The sequence below is a fragment of the Phocoena phocoena genome, chromosome 17, assembly GCF_963924675.1.
Source record: "Phocoena phocoena chromosome 17, mPhoPho1.1, whole genome shotgun sequence".
NCBI classification, from domain to species: Eukaryota; Metazoa; Chordata; class Mammalia; order Artiodactyla; family Phocoenidae; genus Phocoena; species Phocoena phocoena.
The window spans coordinates 5642586-5670423 of NC_089235.1; the positions used below are offsets into that span (position 1 = coordinate 5642586).

Below are 27838 nucleotides of genomic sequence, written 5' to 3' on the forward strand. Positions count from 1 at the left end.
TTCCAGCTATCACATTGAGGGAAATCAGACATCCCAATGGAAGGTATCCTACAAAGCAAGGCTCAAATTGCAGTGACACAGTGAACATGTCACAGCCTTTCTTCCAACCAGATTCTGCTCTCTTGAATAGGAAAAAAATTCAACAAAAAGTAACTCCAATCTTCATTTTTTTAATCTGAAGGGAAGATACAAAGTATCTCAAAAGTTAATACTTAGTTTGGTTAGGTTAGATCCATTTATTAATGGTAAAACTAACCACGGCAAAAGCAACCTTAACTTATTCTTGATAATGAGAGAATCTCTATATACAAACCTGGCAAATTTTTTAAAAAGTACTATAACAAGGCTTTTGAAAATAATAAAAGCTAGCTCAATTCACGTAATGTCAAATAACTTTCAGTTAATAAGAGGATCATTTATATTTTTCTAATGCCTTATACAGCATATTTTATCCCTAATGAGAAAATATACCAAATTCTAATGCTAACCCTGAAACCTTAATCCAAACCTTACAAGTTAAAGACTAATGCTGGTCAAGAGGGAAAGGATGGAACCATGCACCGTCCACAGGGCAAATGAAAACTACCAGCAAGATGGCAGAAATGTTGAACCCATAGGTACACACACACTTTTCTTTATAAAAACAAAACACATACACACAGAAATTACAGTTACAACGCAACCATCATATATCTATACTCGCTACTGGCTGGTGAACCTGTTATTAAAATTTCAAAGAAAAAAAACAATTTAAGCTTTTTCTATTTTAATCCATAAGAAATATATTCAGTAAGTGATAGAGAATTTGTTGCATATTAATGAACTTGTAGCTTCTTGTGCTTTCCATCTGAACTAGGGGTAAAAACCCCCAATTATTTTATTTTCAATGAGATATAATTGTAAAGTAATATTAAACATCTACACAAAATCAATCCTTTCTTCAGCCCAATTCTATACGAAAGTACTAACAAACAGTGAAGATTCATGATATTGTGTGAAAATGGTGACTCATAACAATGTAGACTCGACTATAGATTTTAATTCACAAATATATATATATGCGCCTTGTGTATGACAACTGTACGAAAATAGTCTCAAAAATAAAGACAATACTTGAGACAGGAAGCAACCCATTCTCCCTGATCTTGCATCCTATTACAGGGAAAATAAGTCTCTGATGCTTCATAAATACTTTAAAAAGTGCGGGATGGCCTTAACCATGCAGTCTCCACCAATGCTTTGAAGCCTCCAGCGTTCCAGGCTGACCGTTCAGCTCTGGAGGAGCGGTGACCTGTAACCAGCGTGGCTTATTTATGTCCTGTCTTCTCTAGACTGGGGAGTTTTCTGACCAGAGCTTGGTGGTTCATTCTGATGCTGGCGAGGAGCCCTCCTTCAATGCCGTCGGAACCCGTGTAACTGATTTCTTCCCCACTCAGGGTAGTCATATGCCCCCCAAGGGCTTTTAAGATGGCGTTGCCAGCACATATATCCCACTTTTTTATATATGTCACATGGATATATAGATCAGCTTTCTCTTGACTCTTATCAGGCACATCCAAGAGTGCTAAAACTTTATAACCTACAAGATAAACACAGAATTTAGGTTATTGTCTGAAAGATTTGAAGAAAGGAGCTTACTGTTTTGAGTACATTGTTAAAATAACAGCACAGGGTGTGCAGGAGATCTCTGTACTATCTTTGCCACTGCTAAGTCTAAACTTATTTTAAAAAGGTTTTTTTTTTAAGTAATAGTGCAGACATTAAACCCAAATGAGCCAAAAAACAATACTGCAAAGTAATTTATTAAGCTGTTCTCAAATATAAACAAATATATGCCTATAATTTTTAAAATTTAAATCCACTTTGTGCTTGTCTTCCACGGGGTGATACCTTCACATGGACCGTCTCCTACGGACTGTTACACTAAAGCTAAACAACCACAGGTTTCCCTTGAGTCTCCAGGAAGGCTGGATTTGAAAGAAGAAAGCACGAGATAATGCTACTATCTTAAGTGTTTTTTGTAATGAGGCAGAATTTTAAAAATAAAAAAATAAAATAAAACAAACCCAGAAGAAACTGGGTCTAAAATCTAGTTTATCCCATTCCTACTGGGCATTTTGGATATCACCTTTCCTAACCAAACTGAGAGTCTGTAAGAAAACAATAAAGCCATGTTAAGAAAGACACGTATAGGTCAGCAGTAAACTAAAACTATTAGTCTTAAAGGTTAAAAGCACTACTTTTCCCTTTATTACTTTGCTGAAAAGGTTTTCAAACACAAATGTTTCCGACTATAATTTGCTATTTGTTTGAATTACAACACTTCTGCCATATTAAACAACACTCAAAACAAGGCAGGCAAATGACCCAGGAGCTAAGTCTGGGCCATGGCCTGCTTTTGTGCAGCCCTCAAGCTATAGATGGTTTTTTTTGGTATTTTTAAAGTGCGGTTAAAAAAAAAAATCAAATAATAGTATGCAAAAGAGATCATGTGACTCACAAAGACTAAAATATTTACTATCGGGCCTTTCAGAAAAAGTCAGCTGACCCTGAGCTAGAACATAGGGAATGCAATAATACAGAATCTGCATTAAGCTGGATGGGCACTAGGCTCTGTGGCTCCTCCCAGACACCAAAGCTGAGGAGTTCAGGGGCGTTAACAGTGACCAAGGGGTTGGCCATTCTAGTAACACTTCTGATGATTCCTGGCACCCTGCTGCTAAATAAAGCGTTGTGATGTGCTGGATCTTTCTTCCTCTCCTTGCTATTCTTACAGTTAAACTAGTAGCACAATTATTTCACAATCAGATCATATATATAACAACCATCAATGTCAGAAACATGGCTTTTGTAGTATTCTAGGAACAGAAATCACCATTGTGAGACTGTTTCTATTGTGAGACTCTCTCTACCAAGGAGGCACGTGTGACTGAATCCCACTCTCGAGATCACCAAGTAGGAGACCATGCCTGTCTTGAAAGCCCACTGTCCATTCTCACTTTCTTCCCAAGGATGGGACAACCGAATTTGCCTCCTGACATGGCCTTGGCCTCACAGGGAACACTGCACAGGCACCGCAGGGGAGTAGGAACATACCAGCACCACCCGCCGGGATGATTGTGGTCTGGTTTCCGAAAGTCTGAAGAGCAACCTGCTTGACCATTCCTGAATGTGAGCGAGACACAACGATCCTCGGGGTCTTCTCGTTGTAAGAAGCGCGGGCTTTCACATTTGACCCATGGTCTACCATCGCCCAAGCTGGAAAGAAAATGTAACAGCCAGTAATGGCACTGAAGCTTTTAAAACCAGAACTCAAAGTGTCAAGAGTGACTGAAAAAAAACTTCTTCCAAAGAATTACTCATACTTTTTTCCAAAACAGGAAGCTTTCATTTTCTGAGTACAAGAGTAATATGTTTATTTTTTTTTTACAATAGTCACATATTAAAACAAAACTAAAAGAGGCTATGCAATCCTGCCCAACCAGAAACAGTGACTATTAACTCCTTGGCTTAAGAAAGCCCAGGCTCCAGAGCTCCCTGTAGGGGAGCTGCCGAGTCTTCACTGGGACCATGCTGCAACTCAACTTCTCCTACCTCCTTCCCTCCCTTCCACAAATCTGATCCCAAGAGCACTCTAGTAAACATCCTGCCCTCTAATCTCCACCCCAAAGTCTGATTCCTGGGCAACACAACCTGCGGCAACCTACGACATAATTCAAAATTTAAAAACGACTTTTCTTCTATACTGCCTTTTCGTCTGATATATTCACGGTTTCAATTATTTGTATATTGGCTCAATTTCCTAATGAGCTTTATAAATATAAAACAGTCAAAGAGGTAAGTGAGTTAGGTTTACATACCTGCTACATCAGAGAGTATAAAAAGAAGAAGCACTAGATTTCAAAGTAGACCAGAAATTTTTAAGGTGAGGAGATTGCAGAGATGGCTTGAAATGTTCTTCTTGGTTTTGAAGTTTTCTTTACTGACTACCAAACTATACAAGAAGACAAACTTCCTCATAAATATCTCAATGAGATTACTATTCTAGTAGTCACTCACTGTGAGATAAAATATAGTCCACCACAGCTAGCAATGTAGGCAGTTACGTTACCACTTACTCCTGGCTGCAGAAAAAAATTTTAAAAATGAACAGAGTCTAGGTTTCTGAGTTCCCCAAGCTGATGGCAGTCTCTCAGATTCTTCTCACACGTCTTTCCAAAACCACACACAGCAACAAAGAGAACAAAAACAGAGTTAACTAATACCTAAAGAATAAGTAGGAGACAGAGGATAGCTATAAACACAAATTTATCAGAAAGAAGGGGAGTAAATACCAAAGATCAGCAGAGTAAGTACCGCAGCTGACCCTGTATAGGGAATATGGCAGGAGCTTCATGGAAGTGGTGGCAAACTCAGATAGCAATAGTCAGAATCTCTCCCCAGAAGGAAAGGTCCCATCTAAAATGAGAACTACTGAAAGGAGGCCTGAGACTTGGCAACAGAGCAGTGGGTAAAGGAGGCTGGGAGAAGACACGGAAACAAGAGTGAAGTCTCAAGAGCACACTGGATGAAGTACATCTTTTAGGACGTTTCTCTAAGAGAGACAATTTGGAAGACGGCAAAGAGGACTAAAAAGAAGGAAGGGGTTGAAGGTAAGGGCCCTATTGAAAAAAGAAAGGGTCAACCAAGAAAGAAAAAATGTGAAAACAGAAAAAAAAGAGGCCTACTAATAAAGACAATGCCTTCCTCACACTAACATTAAAGAAAGCTCGTAAACCAAGAATTACCCAAACCTCTGTCCTGCTACCACCCTTCCCCCAATTCCACAGAAACTGGATCAAATAGAAATAAGAAATATAGAACTGCAATGTCTATTGAAAAAGAAGAAAACATAAGGAATGACGATTAAAACATTTCAGGCTACTTGAAAATTTCTACAAAGCAGAGTTAAGGCTGTAATGCAACACTGCAACACAGTTAAAAATAAACAAGCAACAAAAAAAAATAAAAAGAATGCTATGGAACAAATAAAAAAGAACAAATCAGAAGAGATAAATAAACAATAGGAAGATATGAAATGGGAACTCATATAACACAGGAAATAAACTGAAGAAAAAAAAAAAGGACAGGGCTTCTCTGGTGGCACAGTGGTTGAGAGTCTGCCTGCCAATGCAGGGGACACGGGTTCGTGCCCCAGTCTGGGAGGATCCCACATGACACTGAGTGGCTGGGCCCGTGAGCCATGGCCGCTGAGCCTGCGCGTCCGGAGCCTGTGCTCCGCAACGGGAGAGGCCACAACAGTGAGAGGCCCACGTACCACAAAAAACAAACAAACAAACAAAAGGACAAAATCATTAAAGGCTTAGTACTAAATCACAGGATACACAAGGGACAACAGAATTGCCCAAAAGCATAGAAAGCAATAAGAAAAACAAAAAATAAATGAGACAAGTAAACACATAAAAGGGACCAGAGTAAAAGTGATCCATATGGAAACCAATGAAAGAAGAGTCAGCATACATACATTAGGAGTCCATGAAACAGAAAAACAAAGTGAAACAGAACTAATCTTTAAAGTTATGATTCAAGAAAATGTCCTTGAAATAAAGAGAACCTAAATGTCCACACTGAGACATAATATGGAGACAACTGCCCAGAATGCCAACTCTGAATCTGGGATAGGTCATAGTTCTTTTATGAGACTCTAAAGATAATGTTCTTTGGCATACCAGGCAAAAAGACCAAGCTACTTACAAAGAAAAGAAAATCAGATTATAAGCCTTTTTGTCAAGATTCAACACATGCCTACACGGATGTCACACCAGTTCAAGAGTTTACACCATTTAACCAAGAAAAAACGGTGTATAGTGGGTTGAATAACGTCCTACCAAAGTTCAGGTCTATCCTGAGCCTTCAGAAAGTGACCTCATTTGGAAATAGGGTCTTTGCAGAAGTAAAGCTGAGGTCATAATGGATTAGAGTGGACCCTAAATCTAATGACTGGTATCCTTATAAGAAGAGGAAATGCAGAAATACAGAGACAGAATGTGAAGAAGACATGAATTGGAGGGAAGTGTCTACAAACCAAGGCAGGCCAAGGAATGCCTGGAGCCACCAGAAGCTGGAAGAGGCACGGAAGGAGTCTTCTCTTGAGCGTGACACTGTCAACCACTCGACATCAGACTTCTGGCCTCCGGAAATATGAGAATATAGTTCTATTGTTTTAAGTCACCCAGTCTGTGGTAATTTGTTATAACTGCCCTAGGAAACAAATACAGTTTTAAAATACATATATAACTAGCCAAGTGGTCTTTCCAAGTATCAACGCTATAGAGAAAGCTTTTCCCATAAGAATTCAGGTAATTGGGCATTCATGAGCTATCTCTTCTTAAGTAATCTATTAGAGGACAGGCTTTACCCAACCAAAGGCTGACTGAGGGACTCTCAGCGGAAGTACTGCTGGTAAGCACTGAATAACTGTAACTGTGGATTCAAGAGAAAGACAAAGGTAGGAAAAAGGTGTAGAAATGTTACCTCATAGTTGATTACTGAGAGTTGAAGGACACCATTTAAATCTGAAGATTTGAATAGTGGAGTAGAAGGATAAACATCAAAAAAATATGATTGACTAACATGGGACAGTTGGTCAAGAAGGCTAAACTAAGCTAATTTAATTGCTGCTGCTAGGAGAGAATTACCAATAGGTAATACTTGAAGAAGATGACTATATAGTGGTATTTAAAGAGAAAAGTATATATTAAAGTGTTACTAAAAAATGCAACAACAGAAGAACAAATTAAACTTAAAAAATAATAACTGTAGTTTGAATCACATTGAATATATAAAAATCCAGGAGATAAGGATATTAAAGAGAGAGAGAGAATGCCTACTCTTGCCCCAGAATAACATCTGTTTGCACCAGAAGTGGTTTTTACCCTAACCTTAACTTGAAAATTGGTAAAGGAAAACTGGTAAAGGTGTCTTTGAGTAGAAACCATGTTTTACGGTAAATAAATAACCCCAAGTTGATGGAGAACTTTCTCTACAGAACCTCTACAGAACTTCAGCTGACATATGTAGAAAAAAACAACAGAATTGAAAATCCCATTTTACATCTTAAATAGATCTTAAAACTATTATATGGAAGGTTTAATGGAATCCTGATTTCAAATGATGCCAAAATCTCTCTCTAGATTACCTGCTGATACCAAGAGAATCACCGTAATTTTATAACTGAGAAGTCTGGTCATGAACACCTTAACCATCTTATTAACATCATTAATGGTGAGATGACACATATGTAACATAATGTGATGCAGTAGGAAGTACATGAAGAGTACCTAAAATGTGTTCTTGAGAAAAATATTTAACCTTAATCCAATCAAGCCTCCAGATCTGTTACACTTTATAAGAAAAAGAAGATGAAAAATAAACAAGTTAAACAACAGCCTGGGAAAATTATCAGAAGAATCCAAGAGGCAGGACATTCTATGACAAGGGACCTGACCTCCTCAACAAGTCAATGTCTGGAGATAAAGGGGACTGGGGGCTGTTCTAGGATCTACATTAGAAGAATTTAACATAGCAACCTAACAACCAAAAGAAATGCTTGTCCTTGACTGGATTTTGGTCTGAGGTAATAACAGGTTGTAAAATCCAATTTAGGAACAATTGGGGGAAATGTGACTATTGGATCAATTATGGAATAATTCTTAACTTTATTATTATATTAATAGTACTGTTCTTGTTTAGAAACATGTTCTTTTTAGAGATGCATATTGAAATATATAGGGGTAAAATGTCATGATCCTTGTAATTTTCTCTAAAGTACATAGGCAAATAAAGAAATAAATGAATAAATAAAAGCAAATATATAAAAATGTTATCAACTGTTAAATCTGGATGGAGTACATGAAAATTCATTATAATTGGGTTTTTGAATTAGTCATAATAAAAGTAAAATGAGAAGCAAAAAAATCCTATAAATTCTTTTTAGAGATGATCAAAAAGTTTTATTAAGAAGTGAATTTACAATGCTGTATCTCTAGAGGTCAGTATTGTGTAAGAGAATAAAGACTATATCTCAATAGATAGTACAAGAGTAATTTTAGATAAGAATTACTAATTTAATATTAAAAATATATATTTCAGATCACATAAACTCAAGACATTCAGTCATAACATTTATATGGACAAAATTATTTCAAGCCCCTAAAAAAATACAGTAGGTGCTTAAATAAATATAAAAGATTGGTGTTGATGATAAGGTAGCAGTGATAAGCTAAAAGCAGCCAACAGAATATGTTTAGTCTATAAGACATGCTAACAAAAAGTCCAGTAGGAAATAGAAAGTGGTTGGTACTTTTCTACACATACGGCAGACATTATCACTTATTTTTAATAGCTACAAATTTCCACTGAGCGGATATACTACACCTACTTATATATTACTTCATTAAAATATGTACTATTCTAGTATCTCTTGCTTTTAAGTATTTCACTCAGTGAATTAATTCTAATTAAGTCTGAGAAGAATTTTGATCAGCTTTGTTCTGTTGCCAGCAACTATAATATCTAGCTCCCATTATAGTCAAGTGTAGCTAAATTCTGGTAAATACACAATACTTGACAGTTTGTACTCTGCCAACATCAATATACAGTCTGGATGTGAAAACAATAGTCCCAAAGAGGGCACAAGCCAAACAAACCTTAGATCCAGGAATGGAAGGTCAACCCACACCTAATTAAGGGCATATTGATTCTTTTGGAATGTTTGCACACTAGCAAGCACCTTATGTTCCTAAGCCTATGAGGGGAGCATATTGTATATTCTGATGGAATAAAGGTTTTTAAAAATGGAGGTTTTATAATCGCCATTCTCCCTCCTAACATGAACAGATGTGGAGACCAGGACCTATCGGCCTCTCTGATATCAACTTTCTCTGCATTTTCTCTATCCCACTTTGAATTCTCTTTGGGCAGCAGGCTCTGTTGGCAGCTAAGCGTGCCACGTGACATTTGGCCAATGAGATGAAGCGGAGGGCTTCAAAGTCAGTCTTTCCAAATAGAATATCTAAGATAGATCTTTTGTCCCTCTTCTTTGCCCTTTCTTCCTGCCTAGAATAGAGCCATGGTAACTGGAATCGCCCATTTTTGTGAGCATGCAAACAAAATGCCACCTTCTAAGAAGAAAGAGCAGAAAGAGAGTCAGGCATTTAAGAGGATCAGAAGCCACCGAATCACTCCTACCCTGTGGCCCTCTTAATCAGGTGAGAAAAATAAAGCCCTTACTTGTCTAACCACTGCAAAGACGATTTATTTTCTACGCAGCTAAAGGCAGTCCTAACTGACAGAAACAGGCATGAGGGACGCTGTCAGAAGAATGAGAGGATCTCAAAGACTTAAGCCCTGTTCACAACCTTTATGTGCCTGTTTTCTCTTTGTTATTAAAAGAAAGTCACCTATTTCCTATTTTATATTCTTTCCAGAGTTACTTTGAGACTGAAATGAATTTATGTCAATACACTTCACTAACTGTGAAAATACTAAACAAATGTAAGATACTAATAAGGAGTGGATGGCTCTTACAGTAACATTTTAAACTGTATGGTTTTCTCGATGAGAGCTGCCTAAGGCCCTTTTCTCATCTACAAGAAAGACAACATTTTTCTTTGTCCCCCAGAGTTATCGAAAGGTTCAAATGAGAGAACATAAACTTGTAAACACTACACACGTTAGGACTCATGGAGTTATTATTCCGAAAGCGGTGTGATACACCATTGTATGAAATTCCGGGGTTGACTCCTCTGCTTTAGCTGGATGATCTTGAGGAACATATCAAATTTCTGAGTCTCATTTTCTCACCTGTAAGTGCGATGCTAGTAGTAACCGTGTCCCACCCTCAGGAGCTGGACAAAGTGTAGCAGTACTGCTACATTACACTCCAATATCCACTCTCCCTGTGTTCCCTGAGGGACAGAGCCCCTGAATTTCAGCTTGGATAGCCACTGAAAATAAAGACTACATTTCTTCACCTCCCTTGTGGCTGGATTCCAGCTATGTTTTGATCAATGGATGTGAGCTGAAGTGATGTGTACAACTTATAGGTCAAACCCTTAGTGGGAAACATCTTCCGCGTCTGCCTTCTAGCCCTCTCCACTGCCGGAAAGTGGATGAAGCAGTAAGCCATTCTCAGTCATGCAGATGAGGGCAACCAACTTTAGTACAGCAAAACAGCAAGAGAATTTGAGTGAGAATTTGGTACCAGGGAGCTGCCATGGTCTGCTTACATACAGGCTGCTGGAGAAGAGAGAAATCAACTGTTTGGTTCAATCTCCTGCATTTTGGTGCAGATTACTACACAGCTTCAACTAGAAGTCTAACCTGTATAATAACGAATGTGGTAAGGATTAAATGAAATATGTGAAAGCAATCCATAAACCATTAAGCAATTATATAATTAATCTTAAGGCACACTACCACAGTAATGGCATGAAGCTTTTGTAGCTCATCCAATTGAAAAAAAACTACCTGAATTATGAAAAGGAGTTAAAAGGTCAGATAATACAAAGCAGATTTCGTTTTGAAATGCAGAGCCAATCCTCATATATATGTTTAGCCTATCTCAGAGCAGCTAGAATTCGGGTACAAGGTTATTCTGCAAAGCAAATAATCTACAGTAATAAAAAATTAACTTTGTCTCTATTTCTCTCCACTTGACAGACAGCATTTTTATGCAGTGTCAGCCACACCAATGAGACACGATGGATGAGGCTGGAGTAAACGATAAAACTATACGGATGCCCAATGTGTTAGTTTCCTAGGGCTACCATAACACATTACCACAAACTTGGTGGCTTACAATGAGAGAAATTTATTTTCTCACAGTCTGGAGGCCAGCAAGTCCAAAATCCCGAAGTTGGCAGGGTTTGTTCCTTCTGGAAGCTCGAAGGGAGAGTCTGTTCTGTGCCTTTCTCCTAGCTTCTTATGGCTGCCAGCAGTCGTTGGTGTCCCCCGGCTTGCATGCATCACTCCAGGCCCTGCCTCCTAACACATCGTCTTACCCCTGGTATGTCTGTGAGCTCTCTGTTTCTTCTAAGGATGCTCTCATTGGCTTCAGGGCCCACCCTAATGCAGGATGAGCTCATGTTGATATTTACCTTAATTATATCTGCCAGGACCTTATTTCCAAGAAAGGTCACATTCTGAAGTTCTGGGTCGTTATGAGACGAACTGTTTTCCCCCGAAAGACATGCTGAAGTCCTGACCCCCAGCACATCAGAACCTGCCTCTATTTGAAAACAGGATCATAAGTTACTAGCAGATGTAATTAGTTAAGATGAAGTCATGCTGGAGTAGGGTAGGCTCTTAATCTACCATGACTGGTGTCTTTATAAGAAAAGACACACAGACACAGACACACAGGGAGACACAACACACACCGATGACAGAGGCAGAGACTGGATTTACACCAAGAAACACCGGGGATTGCTAGCAAACTACCAGAAGCTAAGAGAAAGATATGGAAGGATTTTTCCCTGTAGGTTTCAGAGAGCATGGCTCTGCCCACACCTTGATTTTGGACTTCTAGCCTCCAAACCTATGACAGACTATATATCTGCTCTTTAAAGACTCACTGTTTATGGGATTTTTAATGGCAGCTCTAGAAAACTAATATAGGGATGGATGTGAATTTGAAGGAGACATTATTCAGCCTACTATAACTGGTCATCAGGGCTGCTTTCAATACTAGCAAAGTAGATACTGTCCCCATCAAGAACTTCATCATTGGGCTTCCCTGGTGGCGCAGTGGTTGAGAGTCCGCCTGCCGATGCAGGGGACAGGGGTTCATGCCCCGGTCCGGGAAGATCCCACATGCCGCGGAGCAGCTGGGCCCGTGAGCCATGGCCGCTGAGCCTGCGCGTCCGGAGCCTGTGCTCCGCAACGGGAGAGGCCACAACAGTGAGAGGCCCGCGTACCGCAAAAAAAAAAAAAAGAACTTCATCATCTTAGAGAACACTGGAGTCAAAAGGGCCATAATCCTAGCCTCAAGTTTTTGACGGGAGTTACCAATTAAAAGTATGAGGATTCCCTTCAGACTGTCAGCAATACTGCTTATACCACTAATTGTTTCCCTCCACTTCACCACCCTGAAAATTCATGGTGTCATCGTGGACTTGTAACCCACAGTGCACACCATCACTGATATCTGGAAGACCATGACTAGCCTCTCTGGCAAAGTGCAGATCCCAAAATGTCATCCCAGGATTCATTAGCTCTGACAAGGCTTTGGGCAAGGTCATTCCTGAGCTGAATGGCAAGCTCTTTGGCATGGCCTTCCATATTCCCCCTCCCAACACGACTGTCATGGATCTGACCTGTCACCTGCAGGAAGCTAACAAACATTACTGCATCAAGAAGGTGGGGAAGCAAGGGTCTAAAGGAGCTCGGAAGGGCGTCCAGACCTACAGAGGGAATGGCCTGATTATTAAGACTTTCACAGTGATACAACCCAACTGTAATGCTGAGACTGGCACTGCCCTCAACCACCGCAATATCAAGCTCATTTCCTGATATGACAACAGGTTGGGCTAAGTCCACTTCACGGTGGATCTCAGAACGTACACAGAATCCAATGTGTAAGAGCCCTGGACCTTATCCCCAGCAACAGCAATGACAGAAGCAGAGGGGAGCTCAGCTGCTGGGGAGTCCATGCCCAGTTGTATTCCCCGACACACTAAGAATCGTTCATCTTCATTTAACACAGTTTCTGTTCTCTAAACAAGGTTTAGAAAGCTCTGCTTTGCCATATATTATTAGTACCAACAATAAAATCCTCACTGTATCCAGGGAGGGGGTGAGGTAGGGTAGGGGACTGACTTTAACAATTACTGAGCTACAGCTGAGATTCCAACAGGACAGTAAATACTACAGACAAATGGTTTAATAATGTTAACTCTTGGAAGCTCTAGCGTATTTCTTACCTGTATATTCAGAAAATGGCTTATGTATTACTCCTAGCACAGGTTTACCATTTACAGCCACACACACCATAGTAGTAACATATTTTCGAAGATCCTCTACAAGAAAAAAAAAAAATCCAATAATAAAAATTATTATTAAAATAATTTTAGGATTGAATTTAAAAATTCAATTTTTAAAGCATTTAGAACTTTAAAAAGCATTTAGAATAGTCCCTGTGCAAGGGATGTGCTCACTAAATATCATCATTATTATATCATCAAATCAACTGCACTCTAGGAAAAACTCTTTACAAACAAACCCCTCAATATTCCATATTTATACTATTTCTGCAAAATATTGTTTTATAATTTCAGTTACTATCAGATATACACACCTAGTGTCTTCTCCCTGTTCTCCAAATAGTTCTCTACTGAGTGTCTGTTTTGGGCCAAGTTCCGTACTTAAGCGCTAGACTGCAAAGGTGAAAAAGCAGAAGCCTCCATGTTCAGAGAACGTACCGTTTAGAAGAACAGATATATAAGCAATCAACTTTTATGTACCAAGAGAACAAAGCAAACACAGAAAATCATATATCTCTGTGCAAGAAATAAGGACTGAGAGAAGATCCACAGAAGTGAAACAGGAGCTAGGACTAGGTGAAAAGAACAGCAATAGGAGGTGGGAGAAGTAATTCTGTTTTGCTGTTTACTTGCTCCCTGGGTGCCTAGGATTTACTATCTTGAATTCCAAGAACAGATGCATATGGAATAAAACCTAAATTCCCAAAATCACAAGTGAATATTGTATTCTGGCTATATAAATAAATACCTCAATAACGAGCACCTCAATAAATAAATCAATATGTAAATCAACACTTCAATAAACTGGGGTCCGATAGGAACTATTTTGTTGCTGTGACTGCTAGAAACTTCCCTTCACTAAAGAATCAGTGACACAGTGAGAGGAGGATGCCATAATACAGTGATTTGAGGGAAAAAAAAAGGTTGAGAATAATTGATCCACTCCAGAAGTTGCATTCCACAGTGCTTTAATCCAACTCTCCATCTTAAAATCTAATTGGAAAAGTTGTGTCAGGTTGGTAAAGTACTTACCACCAGGAATACACCACCTGCCCTTGTTCTGGTTCTCCGGTACATAATGGCAACATGAAGTCTGAGATCAACTTTAATTTAAAATTACCAGTATATTCCTGTGTAGCATCAAGTGGGTCAATCCAGACTGTAACACTCTCTGCTGGCACTTCCTGAGGAGTGGCTATTTCCTTTAGGATGTCCTCAGGAATCTTACGATCCCATAAGATAACCTCCTGATCAGTTGCATCCACGTGTTCCTCAGTATTTATCTGCATTAAAAATAATTGACAGTTAAAAAAGTTTTAAAGTTAGAAAAAAATCACTACCTGGAAAAAACAGAATAGAGAAAAACAATTCAGACAAAATCCCATAAATTGAAAGTAGATAAATATTTTTATTTCAAGGAATGCCAATGAAAAATGAAAATATGTAAGAAATTCCAGCGACATTGTCTTCCAGTGCTTTCCAATCTAATATTCGAAATTAGCTTGCTGTGTAAGCAGGACAGAGAATCTAAACATAGAGAAATATAAAAAGAAACTAAACATCAAGGAAATAAGCTATTTAAAAGTTGATAATATTCAGGAAAAATAAAAGATCTAAAAGTGTGAAAATGGACTGACAATATTATGGAACACTGAACACAAGTAACTATAAGAGTCAGAAAGAGAAAAGTGACAATGGACTTAAAATTATGCCTTAAAAACAATATGACTTAAAAACAATGATAAAGATGTCAATTCTCTCATCTGTAAACTGCAGATTTAAAGCAACTTCAATCAAAATCCCTACACTTTTTTTAACCCCTTCTTGAAAACAGAACAATCCATTTTGGGGAAAAGGAAAAAATATATATATATGATATATCATGATATATATATATGTATGTGTGTGTATATATATATACATATATAAATATCATGGTGGGGTGACTTTCCTTGACATATTTTGGCTTTTTCCCCCAGCTTCACTGACGTATAACTGACAAAGCTGAATGTATTTAAAGTGTACAACATGATGAGATGATATACACATACATTGTGGAGTAAGTACCACAATTAAGTAAATGGACGTATCTACCACATCACGTATTCACTTTTTTCTTTTGTGGTGAAAACACTTAAGATCTACTCTTGAAGCAAATTTCATGTATATAATTCAGTAATATAAACCACAGTCACCTTGCTGCACATTAGATCCTCAGAACTTATTCATCTTAGTTATAATTGAAAGTTGCCTTTTTTTTTTTTTTTTTGCGGTATGCGGGCCTCTCACTGCTGTGGCCTCTCCCGTTGCGGAGCACAGGCTCTGGATGCGCAGGCTCATTGGCCATGGCTCACGGGCCTAGCTGCTCCGCAGCATGTGGAATCTTCCCAGACCGGGGCATGAACCTGTGTCCCCTGCATCGGCAGGCGGACTCTCAACCACTGCGCCACCAGGGAAGCCCGTAAGTTGCTTTATTAAAAAATAAATTTATTTATTTATTTAAATTTGGCTGCGTTGGGTCTTCATTGCTGTGCACGGACTTTCTCTAGTTGTGGCAAGCAGGGGCTACTCTTCATTGCGGTGCATGGGCTTCTCATTGTGGTTACATATAAATGTGATACAATATTTTACTTTCTCTGTCTGGTTTATTTCACTTAGCAGAGTTCCCTCCAGGTTCATCTATGTTGTCCCAAATGGCAAGACGTCCTTCTTTTTGAAAGTTGAATAGTATTCCACTTTAGGTGTGTGTGTGCATCACATTTTCTTCATTCATTCATGCATAGATGGACACGTATCTATCTGTTGTTTCCGTATCTTAACTATGACGAATATTGTTACAATGCACTTGCGAGTACAGATATTTCCTCCAGATACTGATTTCATTTCATTCAGATATATACCCAGAAATGAGACTGCTGGATCATATAGCAGTTCTATTTTAAATTTTTTTTGAAGAACCTCCACACTGTTTTCCATAATGGCTGTACCAATTTACATTCCCACCGACAGTATGAAAGGTAAGAGCTCCCTTTTCTCCACATCCTTGCCAACACTTATCTCTTGCCTATTTGATAAAAGCAATCCTAACAGGTGTGAATTCATATCTCATTGTGGTTTTGATTTGTATTTTCCTAATGATTAGTGATGTTGCGCACCTTTTCATATATCAGATGGCTAATTACATGTCTTCTTTGGAAAAATGTCTATTTGGGTCCTTTGCCCATTTTTTAATTGAATTATTTATTTTTTGCTACTGAGCTGAGTGACTTCCTTACATGTTTTAGACATTAACCCCTTATCATATGTGTGGTTTGCAAATACTTTCTGCCATTCCATAGGTTGCCTTTTCATTTACTTGACTGTCTCCTTTCCTGTGCAAAAAGCTTTTTAGTTTGATGTTGTCCCACTTGTTTATCTTTGCTTTTGTTTTCCATGCTTTTTGGTGCCTTTTCCAAAAAAAATCATTGCTAAGACCATGCTAAGGAATTTTAGGTTTTAGGTGTCACACTTAAATCCTTAGTGTATTTTGAGTTAATTTTTGTTGCGTGGTGTAAGATAAAGGTTCAGTTTCATTCTTTTGCATATGGATAACCAGCATTCCCAGCACCATTTATTGAAGAGTCTATCTTTTCCCATGGTGTGTTCTTGGCACCTTGTCAAAGATTAGCTGGACGTATATGCACTGGATTATTTCTGAACTCTATATTAAATTCCATTGGTCTATGTGTATGTTTTATGCCACTATCATATTGTTTTGATTACTATAGCTTTGTAATATAATTTGAAATCAGAAAGTGTGATGCCTCCAGCTTTGTTCTTGCTTGGCTACTCAGGTCTTTTGTGGTTCCGTATGAATTTTAGGATTGTTTGTTCTAGTTCTCTGAAAAATGCCATTGGAATTTTCATAAGGATTGCACTGAATCTGAAGATTGCTTTGGGGAGTACAGATATTTTAACAATATTAATTTTCCCAATCCAAGAACAAGCAATCTCTTTCCATTTATTTGTATCTTCTTCAATTTCTTTCATCAATGTCTTTCAGTTTTCAGTATACAGGTCTTTCACTGCCTTGGTTAAATTTATTCATATTTTATTGTTTTTGATGTTATTGTAAATGGGACTGTTTTCTTAATTTCTCTTTCAGATAGTTCACTGTTGTTAGTGTACAGAAATATAACTGATTTTTGCATGTTGATTTTGTAGCCTGCAACTTTACTGAATTTGTTTATTACTTCAAAAGTATTTTGGTGGAGTCTTAAGGGTGTTCTATATGTTAGAATGGCTCATCTGCAGAGACAATTTTACTTCTTCCTTTCTGATTTGGATGCATTTTATTTGTTCTACTTACCTCATTGCTCTGGCCAGGACTTCCAGTACTATGCTGAATGGATGTCGTAAAAGTGAGCATCCTTGTCTTGTTTCTGATCTTAGAGGGAAAACTAAAAGCTTTTCACCACTGAGTACATTAGCTGTGGTCCTGTCATACATGGCCTTTATTATGTTGAGGTATAGTCCTCCTATACTTAATTTGTTGAGAGTTTTTATCATGGAAGTATGTTGAATCATACGATTTTTATCTTTCATTCTGTTCAAGTGGTATATCACCTTGACTGATTTGCATATGTTAAACTGTCCTTACATCCCAGGGGTAAATTCTACTTGATCATGGTGTTTAATCCTTTAAATGTGCTGTTGAATTCAGTTTGCTAGTATTTTGTTGAGAATTTTTACATGTATATTCATCAGGGATGTTGGCCTGTAATGCTCTTTTCTTGTAGTGTCTTTGTATGACTTTGGTATCAGGGTAATGCTGGTTTCATAAAGAGAGTTTGGGAGTGTTGCTACTTCTTCAATTTTTTGGAAGCATTTGGGAAGGACTTCAATTAATTCTTCATTAAACGTTTGGTTGAATTCACTGAAGAAGTCATCTGGTCCTTGGATTTTCTTTGTTGGGAGATTTTTGACTAATGATTTAATCTTACTAATTACAGATCTGTTCAGATATTCTATTTTTTCCTAGTTCAGTCTTGGTAGGTTTTTGTTTTAAGGTATTTATCCATTTCTTCTAGGTTATCCAATTTGTTGGCATATAACTGTTCATAGTAGTCTGTTATGATCCTTTGTATTTTGCAGTATCAGGTGTAATGTCTATGCTTTCATTACTGATTTTATGTATTCGAGTATTCTCTTATCTTAGTCTCGCTAAAGGTTTGTCAATTTTACCTTTTCAAAAAACCAGATCTCAGTTCATATTTTCTATTGCTTTTCTAGTCTCTTATTTCTGCTCTGATCTTTATTATTTCCTTCCTGCTGCTAATGTTGGGCTTAGTTTGTTCTTCTTTTCCTAGTTCCTTGAGGTGTGAGTTAGGTTGTTTGAGATTTTTCTTTTTTCTTAATGTAGGCTTTTTTCTTTTTTTTGTATAAATTTCCCCCTTGGAACTGCTTTTGCTGCATCCCGTAAGCTTTGGTATGTTGTGCTTCCATTTTTGTTTACTTCAAGATATTTTTTTTCATTCCCCTTTTGACTTTTTCTGAGTGTTGTTTAGTTTTCACATATTCGTAAATTTTCCAGCTTTCCTTCTGTTACTGACTTCTAGTTTTACATCATTGTGGTCACAAAAGATGCTTGATATGATTTCAATATTCTTCAATTTGTTAAGGCTTGTTTTCTGGCCTAATATGTGATCTATCCTGGAGAATATCCCATGTGAGTTTGAGAAGCATGTGTATTATTCTGCTGCTGATGAAATGTTCTGTATATGTATGATAGGTCCATTCAATCTATGGCGCAAGTCTATTATTTCTTTCTTGATGATCTGTCTGGATGATCTGTAACTGAAAGTGGGGTACTGAAGTCCCTACTATTGTGCATTGCTCTCTTTCTAGCTTCAGATCTATATATGCTTAATATATTCAGATGCTCCGATGTTGTGTGCACAGGTATTTACAACTGTTATATCCTCCTAATGAAATGGCCCTTTTATCATTACATATTGACCTTCTTCATCCCTTGTTACAGTTTGCTTTATCTCAATCCCCTAAAGCCAGGCCAAGTGCCGAGAGCCTCTCATTTGTTTTCTCTAGGGTGGTGTCCTGAAATGCTCAAGTCTGTGAGCCTTTTCCCCATCCCAGAGTCATGGTGACTTTCTGCATTTGTTCACTAGCCATCTGCAAAGGCTTAATCTCATGGTCTGTGGGAGCATATGCCAAAATCAGGCCAAAGCGGATGGGTGGTGTGGGTGAGGCATGTATTGTTGGGGGTGTTCACAGGCCACTTGGGGGGGTTTGCAGGTAAGGAGTCCCCAGTGGCTTATGGGCAGGCCTCCTGACAGCATCTGCAAAGAGGTTAGTAGCATCCGTTTGATGAGTTGAGTCCTGACTTAGGTGCTCCCACAGTTTCTCCCAACCCCTCAGACTTGCAGATCACCTCAGTGATCTAGGTGAGGTGAAAAAAAAGTAGGCCTTTTGGCCAGTGTCTTGCATGGCTAGAAAAGCCAGGCACTCACTCACACACTCCTGTGGGTGAAATCACAGGCTGAAGGGGTCTCTCTCTCCTGGCACTGAGCTGTGTTACCTTGACAGAGGGGCAACGTAAGAAAAGTGAAAATGTTCCTTTTGCCTTCTTCAATGCATCTATTTTTGGATGTTTTTGTCTCAGTAATGTGCTGAAACTTCTCTGCTGGACTCCCAGACTCCCACAAAGAAACTCTTGTCCGTGGGTGACTGCCAAAATCAATGTTCTATAAGGGAATGACAATAGAGAATTCCTATACTACCATCTTGCAAATATCACTCTAAAGTATTTTGCGTATAGAGCCCACGCTCTTAATGACAATGCTAGGCCACCTCAATGAATGAATGCAGCAGTAAGAACATGCAAAAACCAGAATAAACTTAAAACAAATAATGGATGTGACACCAAGAAAAGAGAAGCAGTTCCTGGGTCTTGATCACTCCAGTTTTACAAAAACGGTAGTGCCAAGTCTGAGTGGCAACGACTGTGCCTTTTTTTTAAATTAATTAATTTATTTTTGGCTGTGTCGGGTCCTAGTTGTGGCACACAGGATCTTTCATTGCGGCACATGGGCTCTTTGTTGCTATGCATGGGTTTTTCTCTAGTTGTGGCGCGCGGGCTCCAGAACACACGGGCTCTGTAGTTGCAGCACACGGGCTTCTCTAGCTGTGGCGTGCAGGCTCAGTAGCTGCAGCGCGTGGGCTTAGTTTCTCTGTGGCATGTGGGATCTTAGTCCCTGACCAGGGATCGAACCCACGTCCCATGCCTTGGAAGGTGGATTCTTAACCACTGGACCACCAGGAAAGCCCTATCATTGTGCCTTAATGATTAAGATTTTTGCTTGGAGTTCATCAGCTTCTTCATATTCTTTCAACTGAGTATGTGCTAACAAGTTACAGAATTTTATTTGAAAAGATTTTCACTGAGAGTCAGGTAAGGGAGAAACAAACAGAGTAAGAGAATAAGAACATCAGCACAATTACCTGATCTGTTTTTGCACAACAGCTATTTGTTACCTGCTACTACCACGTCACACCTACAAATTTAATAAACACTCCCACCATTGTAAACAGCCTTACCAACAGTTGTTAAAGTCAAAACCAGTAAGTCTTCCTCAATTATTTTCCACATTCCACCAGCCAGTAAGCCCTGGAAATTCTAGCTCTCGATTCTAAATATCTGTCACTATGTATACCAAGAAATATATCCTAGTTTGAACCACCCTCTGTCTCTCACTTGGATTCCAAAAATAGCCTTTGATTGCTCTGCCTCCAATCGTGCATTCACTGATTCATTCATTCATTCAACAACAATTTAATGACTACATATTCTAAACTGCTTTGGGCAAGGGAATATAATAGTGAACAAAAGAGATCAATTACTGCCTTTCTGAAGCTTCACTTCTCAACCCAGCAACCTGACATCTTCCTAAATCACATCATGTCACTCCCTGCTTAAAACCTTCCAATGGTTTCTCATTCATTACATTGAGATAAAATCCAGACTTCTTACCATCACCTACAAGGTTAAGTCTGGGATGATCTGGCTCCAGTAACCTTTCTCTATTTGCGCCCTTATTTACTACACTCCAGACTCACTTGCCCTCGTCTGATCCTCTGGCCTCAGGGCCTTTGCACCTGTACTCTTCTGTTCATCTACACTCTCCCCAAACCTCTGCATGATGGTCTGCCTGCTTCTCGTCATTCAGTTCTCAGCCCCTAAACAGGGCCCCAGAGTGGCCTTCCCTGACCACCATGGCCAGAGCAGGGCCCCACCCCACCCCACCCCTCTCCCCACACAATCTTATTCTCTTCAAAGCCCTCATTAGTATCTGACGTATGTGTTCATGTGTTTACTATCTATCTTGACTCACGAGTACGTAAGTTCTGTGAGCTCAAGGACACAGTTTCCTTCATTACTATAGCTCTATCCCCAGTGCCCAAACCAGGGCCTGGCACAGTAGGTGCTACATAAATACTTCTTGATTGACAACGTTATTCTTCATCGATGCAGTTTCATTTCTTCCCTGTAAGACCTTCCACTCAATCTGCTCTCATCACTACTGCCTATCTGTCTCAGTCCTCACCAAGGAATTGAAGAATAAGGAATCAAGACCCTAAAATACAATTAGTGCCATTCATATGACAGTTCAGTTACTCTGGGGTCAACGAAACTTTTGGTTAATGCCTTAAGAAGGTAGCATTTACTGCATTTCTCCCTAAATCACTGTATCCTAATAAGTTTTTAGATATAATGCTTCACACTGTGCTTTCAGTAGGCATTCGATAACTATTTTCTAAATGGATATATATAGCTCTCTAGCTGTCTTCTTCTCCTTTTACCTACAGAAGCCTTTTACTGCCAGCTATTACCTCTCAAATATACCCCTATAAATAAACATGCTCTGGTGTCTCACACTTTAAAAACAAACACATGAATCAAAAAATCCGCAGAACCTTCTCTTAGTCCCACATAATACCCTAGCCAAGCTCCTTAGAGCCCAATTTCTTGAAAGACTTGTCTTACTTAATGTCTCCTTTTCCTTACTTCCCATCTTTTAAAATTTTGCTTCCTTCTCATCAAGACACCAAGAGAACTCCCACAAAATTTACCAATGACCTGCACACAGAGCCATTACAAAGAGTATGTGTTCTACATCAGATTGCCTGAGTTACATTCTAGCTCCTCATTTTACTGGGTATGTGACTTACCTAGGCTAGTCACTTAATCTTTCTGCGCTGCAGTTACCTTATTGCTAAAAGTGGGTGATACATACACCTTCCTATAGGGTTCTTCGGGTGGATCAATGACATACAATAGGCAAAACCAACAAACAGTACAGGGCTTAACACAGAGTAAGCACTTCATAAAAGCTGGCTGCTAGTCTTCTTACTAAATGATGATTTTCAGTTTTCGTTATTCTTGGTCCTAGGCCCTGATCTTCCCTTTCACACTATATTCTCTCCCGAAGCACCCCTGTCCAAAACTGGTTTCAATTAATATTACAACATTGATGACTCACAAACTTATATTTCTAATTCAAATGTCTCTTCAGAGCTTAAGACCCATATATTCAACTACCACTTTAACAAGTCCCCTTGGACCTTGCAAAGGCACCTCTAACTTAACAAGGCTAAGAAGGCATTCGTAACGTGCCCTATTGCACTTGTCATCCTCCACTGCCCTTCACCACCAGCAAAACGCCAACTGTGAAAGCCAGAAACAGAAGTCATTTTTGACACACATCCCTAGAAATTCTCTCATATCCTTCCACATATATCCTCCTCTCTACAACCATGACCCCCCAATTCAAAATGCATCATCTCTCACTTGAGAAAGCCTCCTAACTGGTCTACCCCCTCCAAACCATTCTCTAAGCATCTACGCCACGAGCTCTTCCAACCTTTAAAAAACCGTAGTTAAGAGTACACTTTATTTGCTACTCCTATGCTGCCTTATATACAAAATTATACAGACCTGAGATAATTCCCAGACCATTAAGTGAATCTCTGTGAGCCTAAGATGATTTTCTACCTGTGTAACCTTTGCCAAATTATTTACCCCTCCAAGCCTCAATTTATTTACCTGCAAAATGGAGGTAATAGCACTTAATCTCCTACGTTGTTGTCAAGAGTAAATTAATAATGGTAAGAAAAAGCTTAATTCGGGGCTTGCCACTTACCGAGGACTAAATAAATGTTGGTTGGTAAAACAAGCTGAGTATAGTTTTCCCATTGCCTGAGTTTGGGTCCTCATCTCTCACAAAGTCTAGTTAAACAGTCTCCTAACTGGTCTCACTCACCTCTCAATGCCCAAAGCCCAAACAAAGTATGGCATCATGTAGGCTTCAAGAAAAGTCAGGTAAGTCTGGCCTTCTTTTAGTACTCTAGGATTAAACTAAAGATCAGGTTCAAACTTCTTTGAGATTAGCCTAGGATCTAGCCTCTGCCTACCTTCCTAGTTTCTTCCACAGTAAGTCTTCCATGTGCATCTGTTTCAAGTTCATCAGGCTACTTGAATTTACTACACTACCACCTCTATACCACCTGCTCCTTTGAACTTGGTTTTTCTCTGTCTGTGATGCTTATGTCTGTACTAATTATCAAATTACTAGTTATCTCAATTTTATAGAAGAGGAAACTGTAGCCCAAAGAAAGTTAAATGACTGGCCAAGATCACCTAGCCTGGTGACAGGACAAGACGTTAAGGCGAGTGTTCTTTGCACTATATTAGCGCTTCTCAAACTTTTCCGGTGAGTACTCCTGTTGAGAGAGAAGAGTCTCTCATCCCTGAGGGTCAAGAAAGGCACAGACCCAAGACTCCTACCAGCTTGAAGTATCATGCTTTATCTTCAAATAAATCACTGTCAAAAACTTGTAACAAATTGAGGACGGGAGCCCCTTAAAAAGAGAGTTCCCTGTACATTAAACCACAACTATAAATCTAAATGTGTTCTGTAGTGCAAATCCACTCCAGAAAACTATCCTCAGCCTCCATTTTCATCATTACCCACAAGCACACAATGAGACAGTGGCATACAAATGGCTGCAGTCACTATTATTTTCACACCATGAAATCAAGCATTGCCGATGTGTTTAGGAAGAGGAGGAAGGCTGCCCTGAGACCTCTCCCAAGATCCCAAACGTGAGAAAGACCGAAGGCAAAAGGGAATCCAGAGATCCTAGGCCAAACTTGAGTTTTCTTAGGACAGCATATGCACCTTTTTTTTTTTTTTGGCCACGCCGGGCAGCATGTGGGATATTAGTTCCCCACCTGGGGTCAAAGCTGGGTTCCCTGCAGTAGAAGCGCCGGAAGAGGGGAGTCTTAACCACTGGAACACCATTGAAGTCCAACATGCACTGCTTTAGAGCAGGGCTTCTCAACCTCGGCACCAATTGAAAAATTAGGCCAGATAATTCTTCATTAAGGGGGACTGTCCTGTGCATTATGGGATGTTTATCCTCTACCTACTAGATGCCAATAGCATTCTGCCCCCAGTTGTGACAACCAAAAATCTCCAGACATTGCCAACTGTCCCCTGGGGACAAAATTGTCCAGTTGAGAGTGAGGGACACCTGCAATATCCTCTTACTAAGGAGTGAACAATTAAGAGAGGCGCGCTCAAGCCTCTGACTCCAGACAGGGAAGTCATGGGAGAAAGGGACCTCTCTCCATTTGCTTAGGGCACCAGGATAAAAGGAGAGGATCTGTGGTTTCTCAATGCTAATTTTCCATGGGGACATAAACTGAGTGGGATTCGACTTAAGATCCTCACCAAAACATTTCAGGTGCAGCTTCAAAAACAACTAGACATTTAAGACTGTACTTCTAGGTGTTGGAGGAAGGGAAGGAGACAGGAAAGAATGTAGGGCTGAGTCACTACCTAGCTGGCAGTAACATCTGGCCTCTAGTCTAACAACTTACTGACAAAAGGAGACAGCTCATCATGACACCATCCTACTGTGACATTGTGTAAGTGAACATAACCTCCTCTATTCCACTAATCACCATCCAACAACGAACACAAAAAGACACGCAGAAGACGTACATGCAAACATTCAGTCACAAGAAAACAAAAAGTTATTTTACATAAAAGCAGACTTCAACATCTGTAAAAAGCTTAGTTTTTGTGTTTTAACAAAATGCAGCTCATCACCCTTGGCAGCTATTCCCCCAGCGTTTGTTAAGAAGGGAGAAAACAAATGCAGAATCCTGTGGAAGTTACCCAAGGCAAAAGTTTTGATAGATGTGCAGTGGGGTGAAGTTCACATGTGAACACACATGTACATATGGATATACACATCCAATATTTGAGAATATTTTTGTACTGGCCTTTTTTAAAAAGTCAACTCTCTGCTATATTTCACTATTATTGCCTTTAAGCTTCTACAATTTTAAATTTTCCCCAGAAAATCATACTACACGTTTTAAGTAGCCTCCTAAAGGTAGTTCATATAAACTGTGGAGAGGAGTTTCATGAGTCTCAGGTCTCCCACGTGGAAAGTGGGAAAATAAAATTTACTTCTTGAAGTTGCTGTGAGGATCAAGCCAAGTCCTATGTAGCCAGGATGTGGACACCTAAAATACACTCAATAAGTGGTTACTATCACTATTGTTTATAACTAGCATATATCAACTTCTCTGAAATTCCCGTTTTTTTCCACAAACTCTCAGGGAACACCATGTGCTTCGGAGAAGTGAAAAAGAAATTTTACAAGCACATCTTACATCCAGAAGCCAACACAAGATAAGTATTATTTGTGATGATAAAGCGCAGTAGGGCAAAAGAAAAACCTGAAGTGTTCTATGTTTTGTTTGAGAACGATCATGTCAATTACATCAGGTATCCAGCAGCTCATGATACTAGAGCCAGAGTTCCTTCCCACCGCAAAAAAATTTTTAAAAAGACAAAAAAAAAAAAAAAAAAAGTAAGAAAAAAAGACCAAAAAAAAAAAAAGAAAAAGCAGTAATACAACAGACTGGAGAGAGGGTTCAACAAGATATGTAACTCTACAATGACAATACTCCTAAGTCTTACAAGAACAACAGTAAAAGGTCAGATACCTTCCAAAGAAGCTGGGGTTTACGTTTCACTGTTTATCTAATCAATAAAATTCCACTGGAAACAATTTTTCTTCCCCGTCGCCAAAATCTACTGTTAGGTGAGCTAAAACTTAGGAAGTACCGCCACACTATGGGAGCTCTTCCTCTGGATTGTAACACATTTTCAAAAGCTTTATTCATTCAACAGCAGCTGCGCTGAAATGATGAAGTTTCAAGTATTAATAACAAATCCAAAATGTCTGGATCTCCCTAAGAAAATGTCAATTCCTTCCCCAGAAACGTTCTTCAATCCTTACTCTTTGGAGTAAATAAGGGATAGAAGGCTGAAGTTGCTGGGAAATATACTTCGAAACACTTCCTTGAAGGGCCCCCCAAATATATGCCAGGAAGAGGGTCCTGATGAGACCACAGCTAAAGTAAATCGTGGGCGCACCAGCCACAAATGTCCTGCACACCCAGAGCTCTGCAGCAAGACGTCTGCCGTGGCCTTCAGCTGGTTCCTGGCAGGTCCGCCAGAAAACATGTATTTTATAGTCACGACCCTTCCAGCAATTAGAAGAAAGGAGGCTAGAGGGCCTTGGGGGTGCTAGTCCAACCCTTTCATTCGACAGAAGGGCCTGCGGCAGGGAGCGAAGTTAACTTTCTCTGCCTTTGGAGAGCAGGGCCCACCCAGAAGCCAAAGCTCCAGATCCCAGGTGCCAAGCGGGCGCGCACACCTGGGGAGGGGCCAGAAGGTCACGCGCCCCGAGTCGGACGCCCCGCGACCTCACCCAGCTCTTCCAAGAACTCTCTGTTATGACCTTGAGCACCTAAACCTTGGCGTCTCCGTCTCCGGATCTGCAAAATCGGAGCCAGCGCCGGAACGCCTGGGGCTGCTGCAGGAGTCGACGCGCCGGGACCCGCGCCCAGGCCCCCGCTCCGCCCTCCGCCCCAGCGCCGGCTCGCGACGCCCACCTGCACGTTGGGGAAGGCGGTCTTGAGCAGGTAGAACATCTTGCGGTTGGACAGCACGTCCCCGCTGGTCATCTTGTCGTCGGCCCCCTCGCGCGTCTTCCCCTTGGACTTCTCGTGGAGGACGTTGCTCTCGCGGACGCGCCGCACTTCGTCGCCGCCGCGCACGGCCGCCAGCACCGACACGGCCAGCATCTCGCGCAGATCCACCGTGCCCCCGTCGGCCGAGGCCGCGGGCCCCGCCGCCCCGCCGCTCGGCTCGCCGCCCAGGCCGAAGAGGCTGAAGCGGCCGGCCAGGAAGCCCGAGTAGAGGTGGTAGAGCACGCCGAGCCCCAGCAGGCAGAACACGGCCACCCCCAGCGGGGACAGGCGGATGCCCATGGGGGCCATGGCGGGAGGCCGGGCCCTCGGGGCGGCAGCCCTCACAGGCCTGCCCGCGCTCCCGGGTCGGGCAGCGCGCGGACTACACCGGCGCCCGCTCCCCGGCGCCCGCGCGCCCCATCGCTCGCTCCCGGGAAAGGCCGAGCCGCGCCAAGAATCCCCTCGCCGCCTTTCCGCACGCCCGATTCCCGGGGCGGCGCGCTCCCAGTTACTCAGCCGGCCCGCGCGCCTGGCTTACACGTTAGCCAACTGCCGTGAGGTGAAAGGGGAGCGTGAGTGTGTATCCGGGTTACGCAAGGGGGCGGGGCGCTGGTGAGGGGCGGGGTGAGCCAGCCCCAACCCCCTGGGCGGGGCGACCGGAGGCGGGGCGGCCGGCCGGTACCTC

General features: G+C 40.5%; 1 protein-coding gene across 1 annotated transcript; it reads right to left on the reverse strand.

Moving 5' to 3' along the window:
* Nucleotides 1-221: 221 nt before the first annotated feature.
* On the reverse strand, nt 222-27708 carry BPNT2 (3'(2'), 5'-bisphosphate nucleotidase 2). Its single transcript, XM_065895402.1, has 5 exons — nt 27076-27708; nt 14164-14326; nt 12984-13079; nt 3097-3258; nt 222-1579 (listed from the first exon to the last, which is right to left on the reverse strand). The coding sequence occupies exons 1-5, from the start codon at nt 27460-27462 to the stop codon at nt 1308-1310; spliced, it is 1080 nt and encodes a 359-aa protein (XP_065751474.1). The 5' UTR covers nt 27463-27708; the 3' UTR covers nt 222-1307.
* Nucleotides 27709-27838: the final 130 nt, after the last annotated feature.